Below are 17,243 nucleotides of genomic sequence, written 5' to 3'. Positions count from 1 at the left end.
CTGAGCCAGCCGTTAAGTCGGAGAAGTTCAGGTACCTTGGATCCGTTATGCACGAGTCTGGAGGCATCGACCACGATGTCCATGGCCGGATAAGCGCTGCCTGGGCCAAATGGCGGGAGGTCACTGGTGTGGTCTGCGACCGCAGAATACCGCCCAAGCTCAAGGGGCTGATATACAAGAGCATCGTCCGACCGGTTCTTTTATACGGCAGCGAATGCTGGCCAGCACTATCTCGGCACACTCTGGAGCTTCACGTCACGGAAATGAAGATGCTGAGGTGGATGTGCGGCGTAACGCGGTCTGACCGCATACGCAACACATTCATTCGAGGTAGTCTTGGGGTCCGTGACGTAGCGGATAAGCTCCAAGAGCGTCGCTTGAGATGGTTTGGCCACGTTACGCGCCGGCCTAAGAACTATGTCGGACGCAAGTGCCTTGCTATACTAGTTCCTGGGGCGCGACCTCCCGGACGCCCAAGGAAGCGCTGGTTGGATGTCGTGATGCAGGACATGAGAGCCAATGGTCTAACCACCGAGGATGCAAAAGATCGTGCAAAGTGGAGTAGGTTAAGTAGGAAGGCAGACCCTGGTAATAGCCGGGATTAATGCCAGGAAGAAGAAGACTTAACCTACAAACTAAGTGTGGTATACATACGAGTTAAGTAATATATTAAATATTTTTAAGAATTGGAGCACATGGGCGGTTTAGGAAGCGCAGGTTCAACTCCCCCTTACGTTCAAATATTTAAACGTTCTCTTAATAAATACGTCATATATAGTACATAAAATACAGTAGTAGTTGGAAAACAGTTTACAGTCTTACGTATGATTTCTTATCATTATTGCAGGATTATAGGGTGACATTTTCATTTTCTTAGCAACGATAAATAAATTTAAATTCTCCTGTAAATAGTAAAAAATAAAAATGTCACATTTTTATATCGACATAGAAGCTGTATATTTAAGAGAACAATTTTGAACCACCTCTAGGACAATATGAAACAAACACGTGCTTGCACGTGCAAAGTTATCTTTTATTTCTACAGTAATGTTTTCATTTACTTTGTAAATAAAAAAAAAAGCTTTTTAGTCTTCTTTATAAACCCTAAGGATTATACATTAATGTATTCATATATAGAAATTCATATAAAAAATATAAATATATACTTATATTTATTTATAACGCTCTCAACACATCAAGGTTCTTATTGAAACCAACATTTCTTTTTTTAGATCTTGTTTTGTGAAATTGGCAAGGAAAACACGTTTTGATATTAATTCCTTTAATGATATTGACTTGAATTATTTACTACTATTTTAGAATAATGTTAAGGTAGATTTTTGATATTTATTATCGTTTTAAAGTTGAATAAGGTAATGTGAAATATATATAATTAGGTTCCTTCTGCCTCCCCTACTATATGCGAAATACAGCTTGAAGCTAAAAATATATATTTAGTGTTAAGTGCGTGTTGTAACCATAGTATTACAATAGAAGCAAGTTGTAAATTTAAATCTTTTAACTACACCCACCCACTGGGACAACCCATGAAATGTCTTAATTATAAGCGGCATAATAGACCTATGTATAAGAAAAAATAAAAAATTATATAAGATACGCGGCTTCTAAATTATACAAAATCTTACATAAATTGTAGCCTACTTATGTTTTATTCTGACGTGTAAGTTATAAAACTGTAAAAGTTTGATCTAAGTTAGTTCAGTAGTTTTTACTAAGTAATGTATAACCAATCCATGGGTCGTACGAGAAGTTAACCGAATCGTAACAAATTTCAATATAATTATTCATCTGTGAATGTCATTAATGGACGTAGAAAACAAATGACCGGTTTGTGCCAAATAAGCCTCATATGAGATGATAATGACACCTGATAAAGATACAAAGAATTATGTCACACGACGCGAATGGGGATCGATATAATCTGACCCCTGCCCCACTGCCACACATTGAGGTCACAGTTTTATTCTCAATAATATTTATGACGCGGATTCTTTATTTACGTATAGCGTGTCTACGGATCTCAAGCCGGAGACCGATCTTGAGATGCAGTTTTCATTCATAAATTACACAATATGAATAATAAACGCTGTCTCAAGATCGATCTCGGACTTGAGAGAGATTTCTAAATACGGGTGTTAGAACCTAGTGAAACAAACGGGCAAGTGTAACGTAAATTGTTTATATTTGTAATAGACAAAGATAAAACAAATGTTTGCCGAACACGTAGCAATTTCGTTAGGTTCGCGTAAATAATATAAGTTAACTTATGTAATAACAATAGTTGTAAATATCGTTTTATATTTACAGATTAATAAATTCAATACAAACTAAACAGAATGTAAGAGGAAATACGTGTTAGAATGATCTAAAGAAGTCTGGCAAGAAAAAAACATATAATGAACTGAGGCCAGTCGTGGCGGAGGGGCACAAACAAGCGACTGTGAACTGTGAGACAAGTTGAGACAGGTCCAATTGTCGTTCGAGGAATTGAAATATTTAAAAGTTTCATTTTTTCGCTCTAGCATGGCAAAGTTGAGTTCCGCCACCCAAAACGTCTTCAAAATTGGGCGAAAAGTGAGGGATCGAAGTGTCTTATTGGAAACAGAGTGTCATAACACTAGGTTGTCAAGTTTCTATATTTGTGATACAGTGTGAAGCTAAGAATAAAATATTAAAACTTTTTCTGTGTTAACGGAAAAGTTATTATTAAAATTAGTTATAATTGAATTAGCGTGCGAAAAAAAAGCGCAGACTCATCCTTCTTAATAACTCCAAATTACAATGAAGGTCCTCGCCCGTTCCACCGGTCGGGATTATTTTAAAAGCCCCAAATCAATGTGTTACTTCTATATGACTTTCAAAGTAAATGTTGAAGACGTATTGGGGCAGGGGCACAAGGCTGTGATTGTATCGCGATGGTAATTAATTCATATCCACTCGAGAGAATGAATTATTATTCCTTGATATGTTCATCTCTTCGCCAAGGCAATAACCCGGCGTTGAGTTTCGCCACTCAACACGGAATGTCTGTAATATTTCGACAGAAAATGGGGAACGGAATGTCTTAACACTACGTTCCCTCTGCTTACCCTCCTGTATGGGGTTATAGCGTGAAGCTGTTTTTTTTTTAAATAACTCCATCACATATCGTCACATGTGCGTGATATAATGACATTTAAGATGACGTCGGTTCAAATCCAATTCCCATGTTGCAGCCATACAAGTTCTCAGGTGATATAAGCGATACGAAACCTTATTGCGTAGGTGATTACGTGCGTGTGTAAGGTCAAATTGGTATATCGACGGTTTAATCTGCGTTTATATATAAATTTCCAATAATAATATACTTTGTTTATTCCTTTTAAACGTGTGTTAAATGACACTGTCAAATGATGGATTTAATCATTTTTACATTACTTCAATTATACTAAATTACACATCACTATATAATAAGACATCACTATTTCATGACAATTACCTACTAATAAGTAATGACAGCATTTTCCCTTATACAGAAAAAGAAAGGAAATTAAATATTTAATATGTTTGTAGCTCTAATACCGAGGCAAACCACGGCGTTGAATTCTGTCACTCGATACGCACGATCAATCTCCAGAATTCAACAGAAAATGGGGAATGTTTTAACACTAGCTTCCAGGGTTCTCTCTGTCTACCCAGTTATAAACTACTATAATAGTATCATTTTAAACATCGTTACATTTCAAGTTATTAGGTATTTTAGTATTCATTATAAAGGAATATTAATTAATTGTTTATGAATGTACATGCGACATTTGTGAAGTCGGTTTCTCCTTCGAGGAAATGTTTATATTTATCATTCTACATGTAAACACTTAGGTATTTTAAACTATTTAATTAGATAAATTATCGCTTTTTGTTCGAGCACCTTCATGCAAATGTATCTTAGAACAGGACGATTGAGGAGAGAACGGAGAATATGAAGTTCTACTCTCTACTCTATATTAAAAAAAAATCAATCTGTCATTAAATTCAAATAACTTCTATCTCAGTTGAAAGAAAGCGTGTAAGAATTTCAGTGCATTTAATTACTTTACCAACGAATACGTCTAAAAGTTTATCGAACTCGGAAATAATCAAGTGACTCACACGTACTCGTACCTACCAATATAATATATATAATGCAAAACAAAAATTCCTTTGATATTAGTCCAACAATTTTTAGCTTCGATTTTTATCATATTTTTAGCTTCGACTCCTATAACATTCTTCTAAATATCCTTTCACAAAAAGCTATATAGAAATGATTCATACGATGCACGTTGCACTCACGCTTTTACTTTATGCGATTATAAATAAGCAAGTACAATAAAAAATGCCCAAATAAGGTAATATAATATACTTTAATGAAAGTAACATTTAAAAGTGATATTGATTTAAATTTTCGATTTTTATTAAGCTTTCTTAATATTGCAAGATATAAACAAAGCTTCCATATATTATTAATTTATTGATTTGTATTAAGATTTTTTTTTTATAGTTTATGCTGTAGCATACCTGCCGCACACAGCAGGGTAGGCAGAGGTAACCTCGCGTTAAGACACTCCGTTCTCCATTTTTCGCCGAATTTTGGAGGCACTGAGTATTCAGTGGCGGAATTCAACGCCACACTTCTACACCAGAGTGAAAAAGATAGCAATATTAAATATTTCATTACCTCGAGTGGAAATCGAACCCACAACCTGTCGCATTTACAGTCACATGCTTAAGCCCCTGCGCCACGACTGGCCTCACTTATTAAGATAACCTTAAGAATCTTAGTAGAGTAAAGACGCAAAAACAAATTGCTAAATCAATTGACTCCAAACTCGGCTAAGGTTGTTTTGTAAACCTCAGAATAAAAAAAAAATGACATCAAACATTGTTGTTATGTCATTTGAAATAATACTGGATTGGAATAAATATTTGTGAAACTTTGAATAATATGCTTTTTTTTTTTTTTTTTTGTCGTGATATAGTGGTAAGAAATAGACCAATAAATTTCCTCAAGCGGGGATCGAACCCACAAACACTAACGTTTACAGCCACATGCTGTCACCATAACGGCCTTAATTAGGATTTTCTTCAATGGAAAAATATTTTTCACATAGTACAAGTACTAACTTAAACAAAGCAAATTTAATTAAAACTTTCTATTTTTTTATAAATTTACCGTTAAAAAAACAATTATCCGTTGTTCAATTAACCAAAAGAACGAATGAACGTACGCAAGATGACAAGAAATCTTAAATCGAGTAACAAACGGGTGTCGACAAGTGGTTCACACTCCCAGCTTATAATAGCCATGCATTTCGTACGACGATATCATTTGAAACACCTGCGTCCAGTTCGTTATTTATCCTTAGCTGTACAGTACGGCCAACAAGTTGTGGTCGCTTTGAAGTTAGCTGTAGATCACTGCGCAGATTTTGTTTAAGAATTTTTCTTAGTTTTGATTATATTCTTCCTTGAACAACATAGCGCAAAAGTTCAGAAAACCTAACTTCAGTGGGCCACGACTTGTTCACCATACTGTACTGTGCTGCTTAGGTTTTGTAATTATTTAAACGACCATGTAGATTGAAGGTCTTAGATTTTGATTATCAATGTGCGTTTGTTAATTTAAATAACTTTACTATTTTAGTTGTATGGATAATGTATTTTTTTGAGGTTCACGCTGAATCCCGAACACGGCAGGGTAGACAGAGGGAACCTAGTGTTAAGGACATTCCGTCCCCCAATTTCCGTAGAATTCTAGAAGCATGGCGTGTTGAATGGGGGAACTTAACGCCGCCAAAATATTAAATGTTTCATCTCCTCGAGTGGAAATCGAACCCACAAGCTGTCGAGTTCATAGTCGAACATTTTTGCCCATGCGCCACGGATGGTCTTATTTAAATTTACGAAATCCTAGTGTCTTAAATATAGTGTCTTATACATCTATCTTGTATATACCACCTCAGAAGATATATAGTTATAGTTACGTTTACTACTCGAGCACGAGAAAGATATGAGAAATGTTTTTATTATAAAGTTAGATTGTTTTTTTAACATTAATATGGACATTAGCATCTCACCGAGCCTTCAATTCGTCAAAGTTTCCGCAGACGATCTTTTTGCCGCGGAAGTCGACAAAAAGAGAGAACGGGCCCGAATATAAGGACGCCCGGAGACGACGTGATTAAATGTCGCGTGGTTTTTTTATATACCAGTTTGTTACGTCAAAACCGCGTATCTTAAATATATACAGACTACAGTCTTATATATCTTGTAAATATTCCCCTTGACTAAATGTATATATTTGTATAGTTAATTATCGTCATCGATGCCCCTTAGGGTACGAGAAGGATATAAAAAATATTTTCATTATAAATATACATAGTAGATTTCAAACATTAGTATGGACATTAGCATCTCACCAAGCCTCAATTCGCCGAAGTTTCCGCAGCCGATCTTTTTGCCGACGCGGAAGTTGGGCCCCACCATAAGGACGCCCGAGGACGACGTGACGGAGTGCCGCGACGTGTGCATTGCGCTGCTTCCGCCAACGCCACGCCCACCCACCGCGCCAGTCGCGCTGCAAGTGTGCAAACACCCTTATAACATACGATTAAATCGCAAAAAGCACATAGTACAAGAGCTATCTGTCACAGATGAATAATTAGTGCATAGCGTGTTACTAGCTTCTTGTGCGTAACATACCGACCGATGTACGAACAAAAATTTTGGCCGAACCTCGGCACCTATGCTACTAGGTACTTAAGTGTAAAGGAAAAACATTGTCAATGAGGTCGGTTAAATATTTTAGTTATAGTTTTCCTTTAGTATTTGTGAAAGAAAATAAAAACACAAAATTTCCATACCCATAGGCCATTAGTCTTCCACAGCCCACCATTGAGACATTTAATTTCTGAACAATAAATTCATATGATCATTATTTTACACATTGAATTTAGTGAATACACAACATTAGAATGGTAGCCAAAAATGTGTTATGCATTGTAATTTAGTAATTTCCCCTCTATTATAATAGCGCTAAGGTCCTAAATTAATATTTGGTGTTAATATCATCTAATTTTAAACTTGACAATGAATTTCATAGTACTATAAACAAAAACAAACAAAAGAACAGTTGACCATAAACAAAGTTATTCCAATTAATGTTTTGTTACAACTTAAGCATGAATATTTGAATATTATAAATAGTCTACTACATTTAAAAGTCAAAGTTATTTAAAAGTATTACATTTCTTACAAAAATGTACTTATATAACAATTTGTATTGACATAATAATATAATGTTTATGCTCCCTATACTTTTGAATATTCTACTTAATTGGTATATTCATAATAACAATAATATAATAAAGCTTACACCGTATCCCGCATATAGCAGGATAGACAAAGAGAACCTAGTGTTAAGATATTCCATTTCCCACGAACCAGACAATTTTGGAAATTAAAATATTTAATTCATTGCATCAAGTGGGAATTGAACCCACCACCATCACATTCACAGTCAGATGCTGTGCCACAAGGGCCTCACATTATGTATCAATATGTATATATTCATATGTTGCTATCAAGTCTAATGACACATGATTGGGCAGGGCAAGTTCACTGACATCCATTCATTCAAGGTTAGGTCTGTAGAGCAAATGTGAGAAAGAAAGAATATCTCAATCTCATATATGTGTCAGCCTATCTGTTTGTATTTGTGTTTGAGGAAAGTTACAATATTATTTGGTGTAAATAAATAAGTATTAAATAATTATTAATAAATATGTATAACTGGACAACATACAAAAGTTTAAATAATATATTTATAAACATATAAGTAAAATAATAATTAAATAATTCATGAACCCAAATTCAAATACAATTTAAGGTTTTAAATAATAGAAATTTATTACAATTGTTGGTTTTATTTTTTTTATGGTTAGTTATATTACAATTTATTAATAACACAAAATAAAAGTATTATTTTGTGTTATTAATAAATACTGTTTATTATTAAAACTATGAAAAGAAAAGCTAATTTTATAATTTACATGCATTATTACTACAAGTAATTATTTTATCTTTAAGTATAAATGTTCTTTTTGTATTTTAATCACTCAAAAATATGCTTGGGTTGTTTAAAAACCATTTTGCAAAAGTTTGTAATCTTAACTATATTATATTCCTTTAGTAAGTAAGTACTACTAAGTAAATGAAGTTTCCACAGGAATAAAATATTATTATATGTTTATTATTAACAATTTGCCTAATATTCCACTAAAAATCTCCAGTTAAAAACAATGCTTATTAATTAAAGCTAAACTATGCAAAACTACAAGTAGAATATTTTAGTATTTAGTCAGTTATTCCAGCCAGTATTTACAACATTTATTTTATAAAAATACATATTTAATTTGAAATTTGACATTTAAATTGAATAATTATATGTTTAATATTAATGTCATTATATTGGTGTAAAATACCAAATAGTATAATCAATAAGAAAATAATAATAATTGAATTTATACTGTAAAAAGTATATTAGAAAAAAAGAACTACAATATTAGGAGAAAATAAACAGAATGTAATATACCATAATGAAGCAGTGTACATTGACTGCAATGAATCATACCCAACCGTTATTGGCATTGAGTCTAAAAGTGAAAGTTTGCTGCACTTCCATCAGACAAATTTAATAACTATTATCAATGTAAAGTTATACGCTAAATATCTATTTTAATTAGGTTATAAATATACTTTTTGTGAGTAAATTGTAAATTATGACCTAAATCAGCACAGATTATATAAAAACATGAGAAATATTTGTTATACGTAACAATTAAACAAATTGCAGTTACAATAAGAGCGTACTAAATTTAAATGTATAATAATGCATATAACCTATTACATATTAACGAAAACTGTTGCAATAACAGTAAAAACAATTGAGGTTACCTAAATACTTACAATTTTCTATGCATAACAAGTTTTAATACAAAGTAATATTTCCAAATTGTGACCGGAAAACATTTTCATTGTATTTTATGTACTATATCACTGTCAGATTCACTTGTCAATTTTGCTTTGACAAACATGGCTCACGAGATTTCACTGAAAACTCATAATATCAATGAAGTAAAGTACTTTGAATTGTTAGCTATACTTAGGGCTGCCATTAGCTCAATTACTGATGATCAAGAAATGTTTAAGAAAGCCCAAACATTTGTGTGATAGTTTTTTACAATAAGAAAGATTGTTTCTTCATCATTAAATTTCTATTTATTCTCTCATTTTTTTGCAATTAATTAACCCAAAATTTGTCTTAACTTACAACATAACAAATGAAATACTCAAGTAATTCAATTATGCCTTAATAAAAAATACACTCTTTTCTTTCAAAGGTAATCTGCTAACTTATATAATTAGGAACACTTCTTTTCACCACCAAATACAAAACAAAGTACCTAATTATTTTACTCTTTAAATAATAAAATGAACTACATACTATCACACAATTTGGCATTCTTCTTATACTATATGTCCAGGTTTTCACCAAATTTCTCCCGAATGGCCCACAGACACTTTCTAAACTAGTTCAAATCCAGGGAATTTCTGAAAAATGTCAGCCCTACACTCCTTAATGATTCTCTACACTAGCACAATATGTTGAATGTAATACAATAACATATTAGCAGATAAGCTATTTTTATTAAGAGCTATTATCAAGGGTACTGTGAGACAAGATGTTTACGTTTAGTGATTCACCATATAGGTTATACATGGACATTGTTTCCAGCGGAACTGTGACTTTTAAGGGTCAGCTCATTGTAGGGAGATACAAAAGTTTGATAAAGCAAAGATAAGTATCAACTTAACTAGTAGTTGCAACAGACTTTACTTGAAAATTGTGTAGTCTATCTTCAATAATCAGGTATTGAAGACTTATAGACTTGAAGACAATGTTGACAAGAGTAGAGGAGAGAGACAGAAGAGACGAGACATAATTTACTTTTTCATTTATTTTCTTTAAATTGACTACTCAATTTACCTTAAACTAAAAACTATGAAAATGAAATAAATATATAGGTACATTTTTTATTCTAGTACATACACTAGTATTCTTTATCATAATTAAGAAAAGTTAAACAAACAAATCAACTAGTGCCAATATTTTTATAGTAATAGAGATAACACAATTTACATACATACTGAAAGTGTGATAAAATAATCTTTTTAAAGATAATCATTGTGATGTTGCCACATCTCAATATATGTTAACAAATATTATTATTTGTAATATTAATAATAATTCAATTGTTACTTTATTTTCAGCGTTATGAACTATGTAAATAAAAAAATAAAAAATAAATGGTAAGTAAAAGATTACAGAAATATATATGAATATAAATTAATTAATAAGAGGTAGAATTGCTTACAACCTGCTTAAAGTAAATTTAATTGTAAGTGAGATTGGGTGTCTCATATCTAAGAATTTTTAGAAGTGGGTGTAGAAATGGTGAGTTGCAGCATTGAATTTAATATTATACTGGTAAAGGCATGATATATGAGTACAAACATGACTATGGTTTGCCCTATGGTGCATGTTTGTAGGGACAGTGGATTAATTATTTTATAAAGATAATGAACAACAGTTACATGAACTATCAAGAAACTTGCAGACCTTACCTATTAATACCTTGCTCACCTATTATTACCTAACTCTTGTTAGCATCATAAATCTTGTTAATAAGTGATCTAACAAATAATATAATGATTTCGGAGTCTTGTAAAGTTCAGACATGGAGTTAGCATTTTACAAAATAAGGTATCAATATATGTAATCTGCAATTCTCATAATATGGATATTTTTCAATTTTGATTAAAAACCTGTCTGAAGGATCGCAGTATAAAAAATTACATTAAATTTTCTATGATATATCTACCTTGTTGTAACTGTAAAAAATGCTCACTTCATTCATAGTGGGTTAATTACAAGTATATTTTATTTTTTATACTACATGTATAACTGTAATGTAAATTTAAATTGAATGCAATTGATAAATAAATAAAAAAGCTGTGTTTACAGTAATAATGAAAAACTTAGGTTATAAACCTTGTGTATATTAGGTTATAAACCAATATTATGGAAGGAATAATTACAAATTTAAACTGAAACAATAAATTTAATTAATGATAAAACTTGCTAAATTTTAAATAGACTATTTTGTTAATATAACTCAATTGTGTTAATAAAAGTGTCTATAATAATATATATGTAATAATTACAAAGAATGTGTGAACAAAGTGTAACAAATTATTATAACCCTTACCCACTTTAAATCATGTGAAATTAATTTTATTAGCCATCAGACAACAATAGTAACATATCTCAAGCATCACAGATAAAGAGTAAACATTATAAAATACTTTTCCACTAGATTATTTAAGTAGTTGCATTACAAAATTATAATTTATAATATACCAACAAAATAGAAGTTTTAACAAGCCTTGATACTATATCTATTTTGAAAAAGTATTATTAATTTATTAGCAATACACATGTACCAAATATAGTAATTATACATAATATGTAGAAACTATTTTACATAGCCAGGAATTATTAAAAAAAGATAATATAAAAACTAATCTTTAAAAATAATTCAGAATAAAGGTGTATGTCAGATACATGGAAGCTACAAGTGCAAACTAAGCACTAGTGTGATCCTGTCACCATGTCATTTGAACTATTGACCAAAATAACTAGCAAATTTCTATAGGTTCTCTAGTAATTATAAGTAAAATATCCTTACGTGGAAGTTCTTTTATCGTCGCTCTGACGTTCCTTGTCCTTGTTACCCTCACGCTTATTCATAATACTTGTTATATTGTGCAGGCACTAAGCCCAACACCCAAGATCACTCCTAGTGCCCGCTGTCAATCGGGGCCACACCACGCCGCAGTCCATGTCACAGCCTCCAAACACTGCACGCCAATCTCGCCATACCACACGACACACCAACAATCCACACGAAACACTTTTAATATATTTCAATTTTTATTGCTTCTATAACACAATAATCACTACACTAAATAGAATTTATCTCAAAATCATTTTTGTCACACTGCAACCACAATACAGATGTTTCGGCGACTTGCGAGGTGACTGTTTAATTATCAGAAAAAAAATAATGATAGCTATTCTATTACGAAAATGATAATATTTGCTGATAATTTTCGATACAAATCACCCGGAAAGTAACTAATACGTTTGTGGGTCGCCGTGCCAATGTTATGTTCACTGAAGAGTAACAACAAGCTATGTAGGTGGTAATAACTTTTACTAAGACATCTATTTAATTTATACAAAGGGCGTGTTGTTTTTCAACTTAACAACTTTTATCGATGCTTAAAGGGGGAAACAATCGGAAAAACCTAACAACTGACAGCTCCTCTTCGATGTGGGAAGTCAACCCAAATAAAATTATCTGTCGGCACTAATCATATTGTAGCAAAAATAATAAGAGGATTCATTGTATTAAATTTCACAGTATTATACACGGTTAGAGAAGTAACTGGAGAAAAACAGTATGTAAATCGTGATTAGCTTCACAACGTCGCCGAAACATCAAATGGACATTTGTCCTGATAAAAAAGTTTAGGTTTTGTAATGGCCACCAATGGTACACTTTAGTCACTTTTATAACTGTAATTTGTGAATACAAATTTTTAGAAATTTCAACAACAAAATTATATATTTTAAAACATTACCTAAATGTACACCATTTACCGATAAAATTTCATAGTTAAAAAATATTATTTCAAAGAATATTCACTGAAAATATCGCCATTCGGCGCATGCGCAAACTTGTAGCAGATGGTGTTGCTACTATAAAAATAAACATCGACTACCTTTTGTATTATTCAGATGAATAATAAATACTTCATAACATTATTATTTTAATAAAAATTAACTTTAACAAAAATATAAAAACAACAATAAAATACATATCAAAATTTGATATTATTTAATAATTGTTTGTTATATAAATATAAGTGTTAAATCAATTCAATCTTAATTTGTGTTCTAGCAACACTTAACACTAATAGATGTGAAAGAAAATTAAGCAGTGATTTTTCAAAATGGCAATTTAAGTAATACTTCGTTCAAAATAACAAACAACTTCAATAATTTTCAGATGGAAAATAAAAAAATGTGCTATACAAAAAAACTTTTAATACAATAAAATCAAGCAAGTGAATGTTACAATATATTTAATGTCAAATGACAAATTTATATTTTGTACACAATTTGTGTACTTAGTCCATATGAAACAGCTGAGGTGTGACGTGAGCTCTTGTCAAATGTTGCCAATTATTTAATAATTATTCCAAGTATGTGATTTCAGTATTTTGTAATGCATATTAAATATGTTAAATATTATTTATATTTTATTCTTACTATGTATGCATTTCTAATTTAGTTTGACTTAGTTAAACTTAGATATTATTCATTTAAATGTACATCTATACATATACATGTACAAATGTCCTATATCATAACATATAAATATAATCGCTTATTATAACTATAAAATTCATAGATTTATTTTATTCTTCTTCTTCTTCTTCCTGGCATTAATCCCGGCTATTACCGGGGTCTGCCTTCCTACTTAACCTACTCCACTTTGCACGATCTTTTGCGTCCTCGGTGGTTAGACCATTGGCTCTCATGTCCTGCATCACGACATCCAACCAGCGCTTCCTGTATGCCTCCATCAAAGTTCTGAGGGCGAAAATGGCGTCCATGGTGCCCGATCCTGGCTGAAATCCATACTGAGACTCAGAGACAGTACACTCTCGGCGGAGCCTGAGGTCGATCATGCGCTCGAAGAGCTTCATGGTATGACTCATAAGCTTAATGCCCCTATAACTGCCACAATCTTGAACACTGCCCCTTCCCTTGTAAATAGGGGTAATAAAGCTAAGCCGCCACTGATGCGGCATCTTACCAGTGTTCAAGATATGGTTAAAAAGGTCAGTAAGCATGAGCACACCAAGAGAGCCCAACGATTTCCACGCTTCGATCGGAATGTCGTCAGGTCCCACCGCTTTTCCGTTCTTCATGCGTCGAAGGCAATTACGTGTTTCGTCAAGGGTTATTGGGGCAATAAGTCCGAGGTTAGGCGGTGGGTCGTGATGAAGACTGCATGGGTGCTGAGTATTCAGCAACTCCTGGAAGTAGCTTCTCCACCTCTCCTTCACAGAGTCATGATTACAGAGCAGCGTGCCCTGGGAATCTCTGACGCAAAGACATTTTGCGATATCTTGCGTCACTTTATCCCGGGAACGTGCCAGTTTGTAAATGAGCTTCTGCCCCTCCACAGTTTCAAGTTTATCATACAATGGTGACAAACTCTCACTGCGGGCTCTGGCTACAGCTCTTTTACTGGCACGTTTAGCTACTGTGTACTCCAGTCTGTCTTCAGGAGAGTTGGATTCCTGCCACTTCTTAAAGGCAGCCTTCTTTTCACGAGTCACCTCCTGGACCTCGTCATTCCACCACCATGTCTCCTTGTCGATGACACGTCCTCCCCTAGAAACGCCAAGAACTCGCCTGCCTGCCGCAATGATTGCCGACTGAGCCCGATCCCAAGCCTCCTGAGCAGTCTCGGTGTTAGTCGAAAGATTATGACTTTTCACCTCTGCCAGGAAGTCGGTCTGCATCGGTCCATTCAGCAACCACCACTTGATCCGAGGCCTACGTTTCTCGGCTACTTTCTTCTTCGGAGTGACGTTAAAGTCCATGACAAGAAGACGATGTTGGGCCGTTAGGCTTTCGCCTGGAATGACCTTACAGTTAGTTACCCTGCCCATATGACACCGTCTGGTCAATAAGTAGTCTATTTGAGTTGAGTGGGACCCGCACTTATACGTGATAAGGTGCTGAGAATTCTTTTGGAAGAACGTATTCACGACGGCCAGATCAGACGCAATACAGGTTCTCAGAATGTTTTCTCCCTCTGCATTGCGAAGACCGTGCCCAAAACCCCCGTGAACACGTTCATACGGCTCAGCGGCCCTACCGACGTGCCCGTTCAAGTCCCCCCCAACTAAGACCAATTCGGTAGACGGCACAGCAAGTAGCACCCCTTCATACTGCTCCCAGAATGTCTCCTTTTCGGCCGCGCTACATCCCGCCTGTGGAGCATAGGCACTGATTAAGTTTGTGATGACGCCCTCAATCAGTACCCTCACTCGCATCAAGCGGTCGAAGCGACGGTCAACTTCAAGGAGCCCATTCTGAAGCTCTTCAGAAAGCACTACCGCTACACCGTTTCTACCCGAAGGTGACCCAGTGTATATAAGCCGGTAACCCTGTCCGATGTTACGGGACTTATTGCCCTTCCAGCGAGTTTCCTGGAGGAAAGCACACTGGACCCGACGTCTCATGAGTACATCTGCGAGTTCCCTGCATCGTCCGGTTAGAGAGCCAATATTCCACGTTGCAAAGCGGAGTTTCTGTCTGGGTACTCGCGTCTTTAACCGTGCCCGTACTTGACACGGTAGCCCTTGCCCACTTATCGCAGGTGTAGGGCGATGTGCCTGCGCGTCGTTTCGCGGCGACGCCCTAGCCGTACCCAGTGTTTCTTTTCTCTTTCGGTCCATTTATGTGGCGGTTGGCGGTTTTTAAATGGAGCGACTGCCGTCTGACCTCCAAAACCCCTTTGTGGGGAAAAACCGAGGGGAGAGGAAAATAGAAGGGGTAGGATAGGTAAAAGGAGGGAGCTAAGGAAAAGAAGAGGGGAAGGGGGGGAGTTAGGACACCATTCTTACGGACTGGATGAGGATGTAAGAGTGGCGGCTCGAGGATCCGGGGTCGCGTACCCGTATGCCCACAAACAAATATCGGACAGATATTAGTCAGGACATCCTCTGGATGAAAAATAGATTTATTTTATTATGTATGTATAATTACTATATTATGACATACGTTTCACTTTATGAGCTCCTACTAATATTGTAAATGTGAAAATTTTTGAAGATGGATATTTGTTCCATTTTCATGTAAAAACTACTTTTAACGGCTTTAAACTTTACTTAACTATATTACTAGGTTGCCTCTGCCTTCCCTGCTGTTTCGGCATACAGCGTGAAGCTGAAAAAAAAAGATAAATTATAACAAGGAAATAAATAAAAAAAATACAAAATGGCAAAGAAATTAAATGACACGTTCCCTCAATAGAGGCATTGCGTGTTGAGAGGCGGCATTGATGCCGCACTTTACCTCAACACCAGAGTGAAGAAATGGAAACATAATTTTTTTTTAAAATATTGTAGGGGGATCGAATCCAAAACCAGTCGATTTCGCAGCACACTTTGTGCCCCTGCACCACGATTAAGCTCAAAATGTATTTCTAAATTGGCTCTAAGTAAACTTCAATTAAAATTGAAACTTTTTATAAATATCTTTTTGGAATTGAATATTAATAACAAATAGCCACTGGTTGTTTAACCAAAAAGTAGATGTTGATCGTGTTTTTCAATCTCTGCGTTCTGGTTCGGCATAGAGCTACGCTGAGTTCGGCTACCAACCCACCTCATATCTCGAATTCAGGCGGAAACCGGAGAACCTTTCGGAAGAGAGCCCTGGCCTTTATAGCGGGTGACACTAGATTCTCCTTGCGTATCCTTCCTCGTCCACAAGAAAAACCATGTAGCTGCAAGAATTTTAAGTTTTTATGTTTTCCTAATAAAATTATAAATATATTTATTATAAGTATACTGCATTTACACAAGTTCTTTTTATGAATTTGTTATTTTTCACTGAATATCAAATTAATATTAAATTAATCATTTAAATATTTATAAACTACAACTTTTCTACTAATTTTGTTCTAATTAATTCAACTGTTGGTGTTGGTGTTGAACTTGTACGTCGTGTTAAGATAAGTAGTAATTAAATTAATTAAATTAATGTTTCTCACCTCCACCTCCTCGGTTGACCTTCGAGAAAACAGTATCAAAGATACTAGAGGAGGGTCATGTCAAAAGCATGAGGACCTCCCGAAGGTCATGTATGCTGAGGTTGATGACAGTGGACGAGGCGAAAGAGATATACAGGTATCCTGCTAGGGACACCGCATGAAGCTAATTTAGACTAGTTTAAATTAAATTAATGTTGCATTTCTCTCATTTCGAGGAGC

At 34.4% G+C, this 17,243-nt stretch overlaps 1 protein-coding gene across 13 annotated transcripts in view; it reads right to left on the bottom strand.

Annotated features, from left to right (window-relative positions):
• Nucleotides 1-12,940, bottom strand: part of gish (casein kinase I gish) — a 40,217-nt gene extending 27,277 nt beyond the window's left edge. For 4 of the 13 annotated variants that reach the window (XM_085208325.1, XM_085208327.1, XM_085208326.1 and 1 more), the window contains exons 1-3: nucleotides 12,808-12,922; nucleotides 11,850-12,202; nucleotides 6,459-6,616 (exon numbers count right to left, since the gene is read on the bottom strand). In XM_085208325.1, coding sequence (XP_085064451.1) covers nucleotides 6,459-6,616; nucleotides 11,850-11,911 — 220 coding nt within the window. In that variant the 5' untranslated portion in view covers nucleotides 11,912-12,202; nucleotides 12,808-12,922. Of the gene's footprint in view, nucleotides 1-6,458; nucleotides 6,617-6,902; nucleotides 6,950-11,849; nucleotides 12,203-12,807 lie in introns of those variants that run through there. The other 9 variants (XM_085208320.1, XM_085208315.1, XM_085208324.1 and 6 more) reach the window with 5 other exon arrangements.
• Nucleotides 12,941-17,243: the final 4,303 nt, after the last annotated feature.

Source organism: Heliconius melpomene, chromosome 4, assembly GCF_056956725.1.
Source record: "Heliconius melpomene rosina isolate 202511_hmr_F chromosome 4, ASM5695672v1, whole genome shotgun sequence".
In the NCBI taxonomy this organism is placed as follows: domain Eukaryota; kingdom Metazoa; phylum Arthropoda; class Insecta; order Lepidoptera; family Nymphalidae; genus Heliconius; species Heliconius melpomene.
The sequence above is the reverse complement of the archived record's forward strand: the minus strand, read 5'-3'. Positions and strand labels throughout refer to the sequence as shown.